We start from the raw sequence: 16,986 nt of genomic DNA, 5'->3' as shown, positions 1-16,986 counted from the left end.
TTTAATAATAATAGTAAACAATCAATAAATCAATCAATAAACAATTGTAATTACTATTATTGTTATTGTTATATATGTTTATATACTCTTATGTAAAGCCCCTGAGAGGCCTTTTTAATGGTGCTATATAAAATAAAGTTTTTTATTATTATTATTAATCAGTGAGTCAGGGGAGGAAAATTGTCTTAATGCTACTCAATTCAATCATATGGAACACAATTTGTTCTTGTACATCCAACATGATTTGATTTGGTCATGTATTTTCAAAGCCTTGTATAAAATAAAACACAGAGCTCTCACCCAGACTGAGGATCAAACCCAGGTCCCAGGCATTCAGCAACAACCACATTACCACTGTGTGATTCTACAACACATTTTAATTGCCTAAATGTAATAATATAGTTATAGTTCCCATCAGTGCCAACACCATCATGAGATTTCTTATGTAATTGGTTTACATTAATACTATGTGAATTGATCATGCTCACTCTACATAATTCAATCTAGTAGTTAGAAACTTCAGTTTAGTATAAGCAATCAAATCACATTTTGATGAGAACCAACATAATGGGGGCAATTGTGGCCTAATGGATAGAGAGTCGGCCTTGCAACCCGAAGGTGAATCTGAAGGTCGTGGGTTCGAGTCTCAGGTCTGGCAGGGATTGTAGGTGGGGGAAGTGAATGACCAGCACCCTCTTCCACCCTCAATACCACGACTGAGGTGAGACCCTTGAGCGAGGCACCGAACCCCCAAACTGCTCCCCGGGCACCGCAGCAAAAAAGGCTACCCACTGCTCCGGGTGTGTGTGTGTGCACTTGGATGGGTTAAATGTAGAGCACATGTAGAGCCACAAGTCACTTCACTTCATAATTTTAGGTAAACTATACCTTTTCTTAAATCTGACTTACCACATAGTCCATTTTTTTTTTCCCAGTGTGATAAACCCATAATAATAATTCACAGCACTGTGACAGGGTATCAGGTCGGAAGTAGTGGGAAAATTTCCACACATATGTCAGCTCAGATACATCATGTGTCAACATGCCTCAGCTTCAGGCATGAAAGTTACCTAACTGACAGGCAGCCAGAATTCAGGACTTTAGCTTCTTTCCTGATGGACAGGTGAAGCATGCTGTTATGAAACAAAATGTTACAAAATGTTCTTCTGCAAGTTGCTGGCAATAGCAATTTTTTCTACTAGAGGGGGTGAAAATTTAAATTTCTTACAACAAGCAGCTTTAAAAAAAGTTCCTGCTAGTCACAACTTGTCTCATTTGGTCTGTTTAGTAACACATCTATAGTGTGAACTCTAATAACACCTTCCCAGAATGTACATTAAGAAATACACAACACGTATTCTAAAACAATCTGTTTATTGTTAAGCACTCATGAGATTTGGTCCACTGTGTTCAATATTCATTCCAATAAGGGAGCAAAAAGGAGAAACAAAACAAACAATGTAAAAATACAGTACAAAAAGAGGCATTGTTTTTTTTTTTTTTTTCCAAAAACCCTGATTTTTTTTTTCAGCTATTATTTGAAAAATAATTAATCTTGACAGAGAACAGCATCTTAAACATTATCCATAATTCTGTGTTCTGTTGAAAAGACATGACATCTTTTCAGGATAAAATATGGAACGTCATGTCAAGATCAATGTTTAACTGTCTGCCATTCAAAATGGAGACTTGGCTTTAGAGAGTATTAAACACAAACGGTCTAATCATGTGCAATCTCTCCCCATTTGTTCAAACTACTTGGGGAAGGAGTCAAAATGTCACATGTTCACATTCAAATGAAGTAAACTCAAGTTGAAAATGACAAGGATGTGATTTAGTTGAGTGGATGATGCTCTCTCTTAACCCTGTTGAATATCCAGTGGCCAGAGATTCTGACCCTTTGATATGACCATTTGCAAACATCCGCATGATTGAGATAGTGTCTGTAAGCTGAGTCTCTCTGCACCTCCTGTTCAGCTTACTCACACTTCTTCTGATTGTCTACCTGTCATCAAGAGTGGAAACTGCTACCAAAACCAGAAAACACAACAATTCTGTGGAAAGTGTCGATGTTCCACAGGAGAATGTTCAGTACAACTGGAGCTGCATGCCACAACCAACCACATCAGCCAACAAAACAAACCACAAAACCCATCCACCACCTTGCATCTATTTCATTATTAAAGTTGTCTAAGTATGTATATATTTATCATATATTGAAGGAGAAAGATTATATATGCTCAGGATATTTATAATTGTATATATGTTCATATTGTATAAGGTGCTATGCAAAAAAAAACCCTTATGTATGCTTAGCATTCCCTCACAATACAGCTGACAATACATGTGCTTGAGGACTTTTTCAGAACCAGGCAAGACGTTTGGGCACCTGAAGCTGCATGTTTTGAAATATAATTATCTCCATATTATCATTCCACTTAATTCACCTGTCATATCGAAGGTAAAATAAAGGCACATGGTGGATCCTACCATTAGAAACAAAACACGTTCCAAACAAATCAGAAGAAAAAGCAATAGTGTATGACCTCTTTGTAAACTCACACTGTACTTGTTTTCTAGCCCATAAATAAACTAGTGACCATCTCAAAACCTCAAGCACATGTATCTACACAGCGCCTTCTCCCTAATCTGAAAGTCTCTCAGCATACATAGACTATTCACTGTTATGTTTTATGTTCATACATTGATACATATACTTAAGAGAGAGTTATACATTGCAATTAACATATACATATATCAATAGAATATAGGAGGATAGACAGTCATAATAGTAATCATTATCATAATCATAATAGTAGTAGTAGTAGTAGTAGTAATAATACAATCTCTCACTGAAGCATACATTAAGATCATTCCAGAAACCCCCTCATTGTATTCATACGTGTTGAAATCCAGACAACTCCCCGGCTCAAATTCATAAAGTTCTTGTTATTTCTAAGTTGTTAATGTGCTAACAGTAAGATTTACAGTTATTTCTTTTTTTTTGGTGGTACAGGCTGGGGGCAACCTCACAAAACTGACATTTCTGGAATGACCCTCACAGAAGCGAGAAGAAAAATCACTAGTCATCTAATCAGCAATACAAGTCATATAGCATAGTTCAATAACAACAGGTTCTATGTAATCAATACAAGGTCAGGCTATATTTAATTAAGCTTTAACTGCTAGTTTATCAATAATCATTAGTAGTATAGTAAATATGTATGTCCACCATACGTATGGACAGGGCTTACTAAAAGTAGCAAGGTATATCATGAGTGTGTATATATATATATTTTTGGAGGGAATATAATTACGCATAGGCACACCATGTCAAGTTTATCTGCCTAAAGCCCTCCAAGTTCAATTTCATTCACTGCCTGAAATGAGAAAATATTAGTTATGGAGAAATATTGTGGATCTGTTTCAAGTTGAACTGTTAAGAATTCAAGAACTCATTTTAGAATATAGCCTAGTGAGATCCAAAGTTTTACAATGGCACAGGGTAAATAAGCTCAAACAAGTCTAATGCCAATCAGTTATGCTTCTTAACCTGCTCAGTGAAAGCAATCACATTATTTCACAAAACTATGACAACAGTAAAGTCTCTTATGTCTGACTGGTCAGATCATATTGTACTGGAGGAGCAGACTGTTATCCAATCACTGCTCTTAATTACCTTCTTTACTCATTACCAAACATTGCCCCATTCACAGCTCACACAGCACAAACTGAATGTAAGTGCAAGGCCGGATGGCGGAGATAGACAGGCAGCAAACCTACATGTTAGTTCTATAAAGAAACAGCCAGACAGGCAAAGGATAACTGCCAAGGTGTGTTCAATAAATTTCACATCTCATTTGGAGGGCCTTTGCTGGCTATATAATCATTTTTCTTCTGCCAATATGGCAAGAATACAGAATACGGAACCACCTGTATATTAAACTGGCATAATTTGGTTTAGGAATTTAAAATGACCTTAAATTACATAGGCTGTCATTACTGGTTTGCATACAAAACACACAGCCAAGTGTAATGTCAACAAATGTATTTGGGTATGAATGAGAAAGCATGTATGTTTGTGTTCACTATCACCATGTTGGGCTTACAGTCAGACTGTCAGCAGGAGATTACAGTGCCTCCTAAAGTTGCACTGAAGGGAACGGAGAATACAAACTGACTGGTTCTCGTGACAGGAAGCCTCATCCAGGTAGTCACACGGCCTACCACTCAATGCTTTGGTCTGGGTTACAGTTCCCCACTTCCTGACATGCGCCGCCCAGCCTGTCAATCAAACGCACACAAACAGTCAGACATCACACTATAAAAACAGGCAAGAGCATTAAGGCCTTGAATAAGAAAGCACAGGTTGCACAAACTCCATGCTTATAGAGTCCATGCAGTACATCATTTTAGTCACATGTCAGCATAGTCTTTCACAGGATTTAGCAACTGTTTAGATTTACTGAAGCAAATCTACATTTAAGGTGCAATCTCTCGGCTCATTAAAATTATAACTCAACCAGTAAAAATCATCAGTAGGCCAGTCACCCACCACTGACTCAGTGTAGTCAGCTGGCATGGCATTCTGTTTTTCTTCAGGAGGTGGAGTCATCAGGGGGCCATCTGACCGGCGGTTCTGATTGGTCAGTGATAGCCATAAATCATACATCTGCTGCATGTCCCTCACTGTAAGTGTGACAGAAAAGTACATTATGGATTTTGAAACCTCAAAGCAATAATGCAGAGTAACAGCTTCACTTTAGTCCTTCATGAAGAAAGAATGCATGATACTCACAACTGTTGTTCTTCATGTAGGTCCACACATCTCTTTCTTCTGAACTATGCGCAAAAGAGCAGTTTCCAATGTAGTGGCACTTCTTCTGTTTCATCACATGAACACACATCTACAAACAAAAAAAATGTAACCACGTTATGAGTTTGAAGTGTTAAGCCTTACTGTACCTAACTTGCTTTAAATTGCTACATTCAAAACAATCACTTAAAACTTAGAAACTTAGAGTCAAATTAGATCGAGAAAAAGACTATGATACACACACACAAAAAAAAAAAACCACTATCCGTCTAAGATAAGGACAAATGTATGTAGTCACCTACATGGCTAATTGCAAAGAAAGAGCTCAGAACTTACATCATACTGCTGGGGGTAAGTTCGAGAGAAAGGCAGTGGCCGTACAACTACCCACTTTTTCTTCTCAAACGATTTTACCAACAGTACCCGGCGCTCTTTTGTCCAGCTGGAAGTAGAAATGAGCAAAAGAGAGGGTATGACATGTATTTCAGTAAAACAGAGACAAAATGCAGTCTATTATTTTACGGACATGCTGCTTTTAAATCATACAGATTCCACATGTATCTGACTTTAAACGATTACATTTTACATACAGATTTTTCTGATAGTAGAGCTATGTTGCAGCAACCATTCATTTCCTAAGGGAGTACACAGGTCAGATTTCGATTTCAAGAGACATTAGAACTAAGATTTTTAAAAAATTGATATTAATTATATGGTATGCAACAAATCCAACCTCCTGGCTCCAGTAAATACCTCAGTCCTATCTTACAGCTTATTAATTTTTATTTCCTTCAGGCAATTGCTTCATATGAATTTTACTTTCAACAGAGGCTGGCTCAAATGAAGAAAAATGGAGTTTAAAATTATAAATATCACTTGAGCGCAGTTTCCAGCACAGATAAAATAAGATAACAGCCAACAATTTAGTAACCTTTAATGGCACTAATAGATTAGGTAATTGACAGCACTGGGATTGAAGCATTGTCTCTATTTCATAATAAAGCATGAAATAGAGTTTAGCCTTTTTTTTTTTTTTAAAATTGACAACCAATTTCAAGTTGCTGTGGGAAAAAAAAAAAAAAAAAAAAAAAAAAAAAAAAAAAAGACAGCAGAAAAATTTAACCCACATCAAAGATTGAGCAAAACCAGCTTAAGGCCTAGTAGTAGGTTCACCTGTGTTTGGCTTTTGCAGTGCAGTATTTCAGGGCCTTGTCTGGCTCATTGACCTGGCCCTCCCTCCAGCACTGGCCACACACAAACTTCATCTTGAGGTTGAGCCCACGGCCTCGACCACATGTGCCTCCTCCTGAGCCTCCACCTCCAATACTGTCACCACCCACTCCAACCCCTCCTCCAGTCCCAAAACCAGCACTGCTCACAGAATTACTGCTAGTGCTGCTGGATTGATGAGGCACATGCATGGGCTGAAAGACACAAAGTCATGAGGTAAATCATCTTTTTAATATAATAAAAAAAAAAAATAAAAAAAAAAAGTGCAGAATTGCACACTAATCAGTTTTAATATCAATGAAAATATTAAAAAAAATGTTTGGAAGGATGAATGAAACAAGGAAGATTAGGCAACTAGGCCAATTTTAATGTAAATTAGAGAGGACTATCACCTAACTTAAGAGTTCAAGTCTTTGAGAGCCTCACCTTCTGTCTTTGTGCATTCTGTTCCAGTCTTTGCCAGTGTCTCTTAGACTCCTGCACCATCTCCTCATGAGTGATACCTAATCATGCATGTGTACAGACAAAGTGTGAACGAGGTTCAAATTTCTCTTCTTATTCTGACTATTTCCTTCAATAAACCACACAGCATTCTGGGCATGATTTCTTTAATTAGCTTATTTACTTTGAGGCTGTATCTGTACATGTTTGTGTATACGGAAAGAGGAGGAATAGTGGCTTCTTCTATGCCTATGAAAATAACATGTGATGTACACATGCCTACTATAATGTCTAAACAAACATGTTTGAAGCTTGAGTAAAATGACAAACTAAATGTTATCACTGATTATAATTAACCTATAACATTGAGCTTGAAAAACAATGACATTCTTTTTGTTGCGTTATCTTACTTGCATTTTATTTTGGCATAATAGACCATACAATGGGCCTCAAGCTGGATATGTACAGATTTATGCTTAAATCATTTGTATGAGTGTTTACACAAACATTTTTAAATGCATGAAAATCTCGTAAATTGGGAAAAACGTTTGTATTCTACTCCTTCTCCAGAGTGTGTGTGTAAATTTAAGCATAAGAAGACTAAACTTTAACTTGATATACTTAAAATCATATAATTTGCATGGATTTCTACATTTTTATATATGGAATATACTGTCATGTTTACATTGCTTATTTTTATTATGTTTAGAGCATTTAGCAGATGCCCTTTTCCAGAGTGACTTAGAAGTACACTTTTTTTTATGCTAGTTCACTAGGTCGGGAACTGAAAGTACCATCAAAAAAATGTGAAACCCAGTTGTTTTATATTATTGGCATTAATTAAAGAATATAAAAATAAAGTCCATAACTAATATTTTCTTATTTCAGGCAGTGAATGAAATTGAACTTGGAGGGCTTTAGGCAGATAAACTTGACATGGTGTGCCTATGCGTAATTATATTCCCTCCAGCACAAACCCATAAATTAAGACAAATAAAACTAATGATTCAATTATGACAAAAGAAATGCCGTCATGTGCCAAATGATGGACAGGCCTGTCTGTCTGTGCATAGCCATAAGCAAATGCCCAGCTGACAAAGCTTTAGCACTTCCTTATTGTTTTTAATATAAAATATTATTAAATATTTATTGTAAAATAAGTGAATCAAAATAATTTCCACTTCTGTCTTTCAGCCTTCACCCTTAATCTTTCATTTCGAGGCAAAAAAACCCCTTCCACTTCTGGTTTTCAGGTTTTACCCTGATCATTTAGTTCATGCTCACAACTGTCTGTGCACTTTTACAGAGTTTTGCAGGCATCACTACATGCAAACAGGCTGTGCCGAGAATCCACTTTGCACGTTACCGGTGATCGACATGCACACAAGAGTACAAAGAAATCAGCCTTTCCAAAATGTTTGTAAATCCGGCGGAAGTTTTTAATTTGGTTTGGCTTACGCACAACTTTACTCAAATATTTACGCACAACTTTACTCAACTATTGATAAATCAGGCCCAATGTGAGCAACTAAGTACTTGTGTATTTTGTACCTGTGTCCTGTTGCAGCACCCAGCACTTAAGCTCAATAACTGAGTGAGCGAAAGAACAGCTGTCCTCCCTCTGGCAGCCATAGCGCACCTCATGGCGGCATACATCAAACTGGCATAGTGGATGGAGTGGACGAATCTTACTGTAGCGCACATTGGCTGAGCGTACCACGTGCACCAGGCACCTGCCATACCGCATTCAACACACACACACACAAATGTCTTTGTGGAGTCAAAACATACTGATAAAAGAAAACAGTACACCAAAATTATATAATCATCTAATTTGTGAACCAATTCACTTATAAGACTGCAGAGAAAAGACAGCAAGCAGAGAGGTGGCTCACTTGTTATCATCAAAAGGATGCTTTGCAGTCAGGTTGGAGCAGACACCTAGGTTCTCCTTGCTGCGCTTGCTTATAATACGAGGCTTACTGTCAAAACATTCCTACAATAAAGCAGGAACAGAAGAGAGACCTGATATCAGTTTCAGGTAAACATTTACAAAATTAGCTGTTAATGTATAAAATGTATGTTTTACAAATAATGTAAGTTTTGTGGTGCAGTGTTAAACTACCTCACAGAGGAACATGAACATGCCCATATGAATCTGCAACAAGCGAGTGACACTAAGTGCTCGTCTCTCATTTGTGCCCAGGGGGTCGAATAATAGCTCTCGACTTAAAGCTCCTTTCCTCTCCTGGGTCCACACATCTATCTCCTCCTGGCAATAGGCAAATGTGCAGTTTTCTCCATACTGGCACTCCTGACGCTCCTGCACTTCTGCATGGAGAGGAGCAAAAGCATCAGCAAACTCGTTCAAATCAACTGGACTCCATTTTTTGTGGAAAACAAAATGAAATGATACTTATGACAATCATGACTGTGTTAATGTAAACAGGGCCTGTTAAGGTAAGTGCAAAACTGTGAAACACCTTTGCAAAGAACAAACGCTCCTAGGAAGTTATTGCGGGCAGGGCGAGGTCGTATCCTCTTCCAAGTGGTGTCTTCAGATGATTTGAGGCGACAGAGTAGCACATCTCTTTTACAGCGATGAGCTGCTTCGGGCTGATACTTGTAATCCATGACTCGAGGACCTACATCAGAAGCAAATATCAAACTTTGCTTGTTAAATGCAGTGTAGATATAGTACACTGAATATAAATGCAGTATTGACAGATGTGTCTCTCTCACACTCACACACACACACACACACAGTACCTATGCGGCTGTAACAGGCATGACAGGCCTGTCTGAACTCATGGGTAGCAGCCAGTGGATTCTGGGACAAGAGGGAAAGATTGGTGGCAGCTGAGCCATTCTACAGGGATAATAAATCAAAAATAGTTTGTTGGACAAAATATACTTAATGACCAAAAAGTAAACAGAGCAGCTATCTTTGAGGAGAAATGAAAGACTGAATAGTGAGTTAAATGGCAAAAAGTGCTTACGGCATGAATGGTACTATGGTTCCGTAATCCAGAGAAGAAACTGCTAGAGACTCTTCCACCTGAGTGTATCAAGAGGAAATAAGCATAATGCAAAAAAAGCTTCATCATTAAAATATTTAAAATACTAAACACTTCTGCAATTATTTCAATGTTGAACATGCATCAGGAACTAAATAAGAAAAACAACTAAAAAAGGAATGAAAGGATCTGATATTAAATATCATTATCAGTTCAGAGACTGGAATGCTTGATTTGACATCGGGTCTACTGATGTATTTTATGCATGTACGATGTCAGCAAACATAACACAAATCATACACATAAGCACAAGACTCTTGTCTTAAAACGTTCCACCATAATGACAGTGATGTTGCACATAACTTAGTAACAGAATCTTGCAGAGACTCAGCTCTGATATGCAGAGTCAGTATTGGACCACCCAGTACGCAAATCTCTGAGACATCACAATAAAATCAAAAAAGGGAATTCTGCGCATTCCTACAGCTAACACAGCTGTAACATTGGATTACCTGGTAATGTATACTCAGAGAGAGAGTCCAGTCCTTGTGTACCAAGTGATTCAGCTCTGGCCCTCCCAACAGCCTCTCCAGCCCCAGCAGTGAAAGGGAGGAGAGACTCCATGGCTTGTGAGCTCTCACTCTGGCCAAGTGCTGAAAAAGAGTCTAGCTGAGTGAGGGGGCTGATGGTGGAGCCAAAATAAGGGGGAGTGAGTGGGGATGAAGAGGCTGGAAGAGCAGAGGGGTAGGTAGCACGCAACCCTACAGCTGTGTTTGGGAGGTTAGTAGGAATGGCACCTTGAACAGAGTTCTAATGAAGAGACAGAGAAAGAAAAGAAGAGATTTAGTCAATTAACAAAACAATAATGGTTGATACCAATTAGAAAAATAAAAAAAAGCACAGTAAACTTTGACTGAATACAACATTTACTTCTGGAATATATTTTACATATCAGTTTATTTTTGTTTTGGAAGGCTATGGTCTAACTGCAATACAGTTTAGAATTAGTTTAGAAACTTATAGCTAACTATGTGTGTATGTGACTAGAAAGACTCAAATAATGTGTTCATTTGGTAGTTTGTTGCCAATACAATACTTTAGAATATGCAAAATACATGAAGATGCTACCAATGGTTTAGAAAAAAAAATTGTTGAAAATTGTTCAGCCCTGTGATCCTAAAGTGCTGATCATGGACTCACCACGCTGACCTCAGCTCCTTTTTCCAGCAGACTGTCCAGATTTGTATTTATCACACGTTCATCCACATCCTCAGACACTGGCACAGAATACTGCACCTGCCCCGTGGGCCCCTGACTGGGGCTCTCAGGTGTGTCCTGATGAACTATGGGACTCAGTGAGGGCATTGCAGGGTCATCACTGACTGGAATAGGGGTGGCCAAAGGTGCAGGGATGCACTGGGCATTTGACAAATCTGGGCATCATCCAAAAACAGGGTCAAACACACACTCAACTATGCAATTATTCAAAAATGCCAAATGAGCACTATCATCTAAAAGCAAAGAAACATATATTCGAGTATCTTGAAATGCAGCTGTACCTGACCCAATGTCTGTCAATGACTCAAGACCATTTGAGGATGTCTGAAGAAAGATATATAGGAAAAGTTGGACTAAATAATGTTACACAAAGTATGTCTCTTTATTGAAGCAGGCAAAAGCCTATACTTACCTCCCCAGCAGAAGGTGCAGTTTCCCCATTATTTGCTGGGCCAGATGTTGTGGAATCAACCTGGACATGAAAGAAAGAAAGAAAGAAAGAAAGAAAGAAAGAAAGAAAAACATTCTGGTTACAAGCTTCCTCTAAAACCTTGCATTGCCTCTCATTCATTTTCCCACAAACACCATACAGAATAAGTGTAGATTACATACCTGAGGACTAACATAGGCTTTGCGGATTTTCAGGCCAAGTTTGTTAGCCAGGTCTTTAGCCAACTCGCTGACTTGTCTGTCCTGTATTGATTGAAAGAATAACTCGAGGAATATATGAAAACATTCTCATGACATATACAGCTATGTTTAATTATTACATCAGATATTGTTGTGATCCATCCAAGAGCAACAGCTTTTTATGCAGTTTTTTTTTTTTTTAAACACTGATGCAAATTATGGCTTCTTGCAGGGATGTAACAATATGGCATATTTTAGTTTGAGAAAAATGGCATTTTCCTTGTTGATTCAATCCAGGCTAAAGAAATCACAGCAGCAACTGGCAAGTTCATGAGACACTACTCAGCGGTGGTGAACCCAGGATTTAAAAACATACCTAGCGCTACACCAGTGAAAGCTTGGCTAGAGAGCTAATGCTCTCCCCATCATACGACAGCTACCAATCAGGGATGGCGAGGGAAACAAAGTGCTTCTTCTGATACATGTGAAGACCGCATTTTTTCGAATCTGTTCATGCCACATCACAGGGGAGTATGCCACACATGGAAGAAAGAGCTTTTCTGCATACATGAGCTCACAGATGGCCCACTCACTACTGGCCATGCCTTTACTTGTACCTGAAGCTACATTTAGATACAGCCTGACAATAATCTGACAAAAATAATAAATGTTTATATGCATAGAGATTATCACAGAGAATAATCCATTTAATAATTCACTTATTCGATGACGCATTCTGGCCTACAAGACTGGCATACAAAAACAGTCTTGTGAAAGAACACATATTTAATTTGATTTACATATACTGTGCACATAAATGGAGATTTTCAGATTAGTGTCTGCATTAGGTACATATAAATTTGCTCATTTGCAATCTGCTGCTGAAATGAATTCATTTGGATTAACAAAAATCTTTGCATGTCAACATAGGCAAAATGGACTTACATGAGGGGAAGCGAGCAGGCACCCAGTGCCACACTCGTAGGCCTCTCTGAATCGACCCAGCTCTCTCAGGCACAGTGCCTTCCTGTAAAGTGCTCTCCGGCTGCCCTCAGACACAGCCAGAGCGCAGTCACAGTCCTGCACCCCCTGCTCATACTCTTCCTGAACAAAGACAAGAGAAGGAAACCAAAGAGAATCAATTTCAATCAGAGCATGAGCTCCACTCGAAAGCAGGCAGGCACATCACTTTCACAATGCAATGTTAAAATTAAAATTCTGTCAACAGTTACTCACCCTCATGTCGTTCCAATCCCATAAGACTTTCGTTCATCTTCGGAACACACACGAAGATATTTTTAATGAAACCTGGGAGATTTCTGTCCCTCCACTGACATTCGCTGCACTGTTTACAGCAGAGGAAGTTTCTCAAAGTTCTGGCATCCAGGAAATGCACACTTTAGCACCATTTTCAAAAATAAACAAAGACCTAAAGCAGAAGCAACTTAGAACGTAACGAACGAAGCTTGCATACAGTGTCCCTCTTCCTCTGCTGTGAACAGTGCAGTGCTTCCCGGTCCAGTAGTATCGCAAGAAACAACACGCATGTCGTAGTTCTCTCAAACACTTCCGAAAATTAACAAAAGCCTTCTGGGTTTGGAACGACATGAGGGTGAGCAATTGACAGAATTTTCGTTTTTGGGTGAACTATGCCTTTAAGAGTGGATTTAACTGTTCAACAACAGAAGGTGGAAAGAACATGATGTATGAACTTACAAGGCTATAGTGTGCAGATGCTCTGTTCACATAGAGACTTTCAAGCAGTTCTGGAGGAAGGACTAGCGCTTCAGACTGGGCATATCGAGCTACATTCACACCTTCGCTGTAGTGCACAATTGCCTGCCTCCAATCTCCCTCACGAAACACTGTGTTACCTTCATCCAGCAAGTTGCACACTAACTGAGTCAAAAATGCCTGCACAGTAGAGAGGCACATGGGATTATTACTCAAAATAACAACACGTTGCCAAGAAATACATATTACACAGAGAAATAAGATGACGCACTGACCTCATAACCATCAGGATCAGGGAAAGGCAAAGATGACCTGCAGAGCCACAATATAAGATCATTAAACAACCAATCTGTAAACTCTGGCATGCAATAGGTAGCAAGAAAGAGGCAAATGACATACTGAATGAATCCCAGGGCTTTCTCTATTTCCTCCTTGCGCTTCTGTCTCTCTGGATCCATCGCTACAAAATGGAAGAGGGGGAAAAACTTCACTGATAATTAACCTTTAATAGGACATTGCATCAATTATCAAAATTAGAAAGAGAAATACACTGCGTCCTAATTATTAACACATATTTACTGATGCTTGTTATTCGCATAGAAAACAGCTAATAATTAGAAGTTAGTCAGTTTGGATGTGTGTAACTTCCAACTGGGTTCCAACTGAAGTGAATCAAGTGTAACTACTCAAAAACAAACAAACAAACAAACAAATAAATAAACAGCAATCTTTTCGTGGCCTTAACGTTGAAAACCAAGCTGTCTTTACGGCACACACACGAGATTGTTATCTAACTAGGGCTTTTCGGAGAAGTTTTTTTTTTTTTTTTTTTTTTTTTAACATGAAAAAGTCAAAACCTCTCTGCTAGGTCAGTACAACTCGCTTTTTGATCATTTTAAAGCATCATAAAACAGAAAGGAAGAGCCATTTGTTCTTACCCGCGAAAAAAAACCCGTTTGCTAACCTAAATAAATGTTTACCCGCAGTAGTAGCTGTAAACTCTCTCAGTGGCTGCAGCTAGTTAGCCGTATGCTCAGCTAGCCTGCCAGCGGAACTAGCCGTAGTTACCTGTTAACTTCATAAGTATACACTCAGCGCTGAGCTACAAACATTTCACTGTTACTAATTAGCTAAGCAGTACAGTGTCGAAATTCATATGTATTCATATGTAATTTGTGAAAAGCCATTTCATTACCTAATTTAAAGATGAAAATATCCAGCTGCGTTATCTTGTAATAGACTGGAGCTAGCTAGCAGGCTACATTCCCGGAGTGGGCCTCTAGCAACACGGAGGCTAACAACCGTCTCATGGGTTAACTAGCTATCTTACTGCGGTAGTAGACAGACTGTGTTGCTTTCTGTTTACACAAAAATATCCATTTGAACGCACATATAACTATAAGCATATTATTACTGGACGGTGTTTGTTAGATGGTGTAGCATTAGCTAGGTTAGCATCTGGTAGAAGTTGTGCATAGGAAATCAAACTCCACATTCAACAACACCAGTATATAGAAATTATAAACTGCTGGTTCCCATGAAGCCGGTTTGCGTTAGCTACCTTCAATCAAACCAAATGAACAGCTTTTTTTTTTTTTTATTAAAGCAGTAAATGATTTAAGCGAGCGAGCATCGACTAGACAGGGTTAATTAAAATAGCGGCGTGTTTTGTGCACATTAGCTCACCCACCTAGGGCAAATCGTGTTCACTTCCACAGTCTGTTTTAAACACCAGTGAATTCCGTGTAAAAATTAATCTGGAAGCAAATCACGCAACTATTGTATTTATTCTCCTTAAATCATCCTTTCCGAGTATCCTTTTGCCCAAAAATAACGTTGCCAAATGTAGACGGAACATGTGAGACTTCCCTGTCGATTTCTCCAAGTTGTGCCCAAGTTGAATTGGGCCGGTGAGTGGAGGCGGCTGGTCCTAAAGAGAGCCGACTCCAGAGCACTGTGAAAATAAACACAGGCAGTAGGGGACGCTGTTCCAGGCCCAGCTCAGTGACTGTGTGCATGAGTGGACAACATGGCGCCATTTACTCCCATTGTGCAGTTCTGAAGCCTTTTTGGGGTTGAAATGGGAGTCGCCATCTTGCAAAAATTTCCAGATTTCCTCACTGCAGCCTGTAGCGTGATGATGTGTTGGATTAAATCCACTACGCTCTGGATGCTGTAATACGCATGTGCCGTAGTAGGTTTCGGTAACATCATGAACGTTTAATCACGCATGCGAAAAATTTATTTTGACAGTAAAGTGGCAGAGAAATGATGGATTGATCAACAGCAGAAACCATCAGTTAGGGTTAGGGTTACAACATCCAGTACGTAGTAGATCTAATGCAATACGTCATCGCGCTACAGGCTGCAGTGAGGACATACTGAAAACTGCAGCTAGAGACTGCACAGTAGAGACCTTGGAGCCAGAACGTGAGCAGTACATACGGCCAGTCGGACAGCCGCCTCTCACGAGCTCATATATTAATGATGGACACAATATGAAGTGCAACCTAAGATGGTGCATCGGCTAATTCCTAGTGGCATTATTAATATGTAATCTGTAAAATGCTCAGTTGTAGCTGTATAATTTTCACAGGTAATGATTTTATCATTGTCAGGAAAAGTTAATTTGGTAGTTATATCAGTACAACGAGCTACTTTAGACAACAAAATGAACAACATACTAGAAAAACTACAAAGAACTCCCTGCCGAGGGTCTGTTAGAACAGTTTACCAAAGAACAAGACATGACTTTGCTACAGAACTGTCAAGAGCTTTAGCTGTGTGTTGGAAAGTGCGTGCATTCATGAGGCTTAACTGTCATGTCCAAACCTGTCAATCACCTCATCAACCACGCCCTTTTATTTATCACCAAATAACACCTAAAAACACATTATTTATTGTAAGGAAAAATACTCGGGGAGATATCAAGAACAACTAAGTTTGTAAAAATGACAGAACACTATTCCCAAAAATAATTTGTGGAGATATAACTTAATATATAACTTTGCCCCCGGTTCCATTGACTAACATGAGAATAGGCGGGGTTAAAATCTGTAATGCAGCCAGCCGCTAGAAGGCCTCAGAGACATTTTGGCATCACTTTTGAATCCCTATTACAATGTCCACCCCTATATATATATTGACCCAGCTACATAAAATTCCTTGTGTATGAAGGTCTGGATAAGCAACAAACATTACTGAATGGTGACAAAAGTTACATCTTTTCGCATAAACAATCAGTTTATGGCTATAAATCAAAGTGGTTTTGTTTTGTTTCATAGTGGCCCTTCACGTTACCACTCTTGACCTGCACCATGGTGTATGAGGCACTTCAGCTCTGAACTTGAAACAGAGAACAAACACATACTATTCATTCATATTTTTTTTTTTTTTTAAACAAGCCATGTTGTGAGTTCACTAGGTCAGATCAGGGAGCGCAAAAAAACAATTAAAAATTGATGAAAGTCTGTTAAAACTCCGATTTCTGAACTAATGTCTATAGCCCAGTAGCTAGTCCCTGGTCCAATGAGCTACCTTAAGTTAAATAATTTACATATATATATATATACATACTGGATAACCAAAATAGAGGATCTGCTATATATATATATATATATATATATATATATATATATATATATATATATATATATATATATATATATATATATATAGCAGATCCTCTATTTTGGTTATCCAGTATGTATATATATGTAAATTATGTCTCTGATGTACATACTACAATTGGTTTTATTTATTGATGGTTGAAATGTGTAATTGTCACAGTTTGATGGTGTTTCAGTCTAAATAACAAGTATAAGTATTTGTCCCCTCCTG

General features: G+C 38.5%; 1 protein-coding gene across 2 annotated transcripts; it reads right to left on the bottom strand.

Moving 5' to 3' along the window:
* Nucleotides 1–1,357: 1,357 nt before the first annotated feature.
* Nucleotides 1,358–15,079, bottom strand: zc3h7bb (zinc finger CCCH-type containing 7Bb). Of its 2 annotated transcripts, none has more exons than XM_026914997.3 (22): nt 14,837–15,079; nt 13,546–13,606; nt 13,422–13,458; nt 13,129–13,326; nt 12,358–12,516; nt 11,395–11,475; nt 11,195–11,254; nt 11,064–11,106; nt 10,705–10,937; nt 10,017–10,314; nt 9,487–9,545; nt 9,257–9,356; nt 8,971–9,132; nt 8,613–8,818; nt 8,383–8,483; nt 8,039–8,220; nt 6,473–6,549; nt 5,990–6,240; nt 5,153–5,258; nt 4,799–4,907; nt 4,556–4,689; nt 1,358–4,284 (listed from the first exon to the last, which is right to left on the bottom strand). In XM_026914997.3, exons 2-22 carry the CDS (start codon nt 13,602–13,604, stop codon nt 4,249–4,251), a joined length of 2,691 nt encoding a protein of 896 aa, XP_026770798.1. In that variant the 5' UTR covers nt 13,605–13,606; nt 14,837–15,079; the 3' UTR covers nt 1,358–4,248. The 2 variants fall into 2 exon arrangements, with proteins under 2 accessions (XP_026770798.1, XP_034165214.1); XM_034309323.2 differs by lacking the exon at nt 14,837–15,079 and adding an exon at nt 14,342–14,794.
* Nucleotides 15,080–16,986: the final 1,907 nt, after the last annotated feature.

Source organism: Pangasianodon hypophthalmus, chromosome 12, assembly GCF_027358585.1.
Source record: "Pangasianodon hypophthalmus isolate fPanHyp1 chromosome 12, fPanHyp1.pri, whole genome shotgun sequence".
Classification (NCBI taxonomy): domain Eukaryota; kingdom Metazoa; phylum Chordata; class Actinopteri; order Siluriformes; family Pangasiidae; genus Pangasianodon; species Pangasianodon hypophthalmus.
The sequence above is the reverse complement of the archived record's forward strand: the minus strand, read 5'-3'. Positions and strand labels throughout refer to the sequence as shown.

What these genes read in the sequence shown, in the direction of transcription:
- zc3h7bb (XM_026914997.3), bottom strand. Translation starts at nt 13,604, where the DNA reads ATGGATCCAGAGAGACAGAAGCGCAAGGAGGAAATAGAGAAAGCCCTG. An exon ending in GCCTGCTCGCTTCCCCTCAT is followed by an intron (nt 11,476 to 12,357) that starts GTAAGTCCATTT and finishes CAATCAATACAG; the next exon opens with GACAGACAAGTCAGCGAGTT. An exon ending in AGCGTTTGTTCTTTGCAAAG is followed by an intron (nt 8,819 to 8,970) that starts GTGTTTCACAGT and finishes CTCTCCATGCAG; the next exon opens with AAGTGCAGGAGCGTCAGGAG.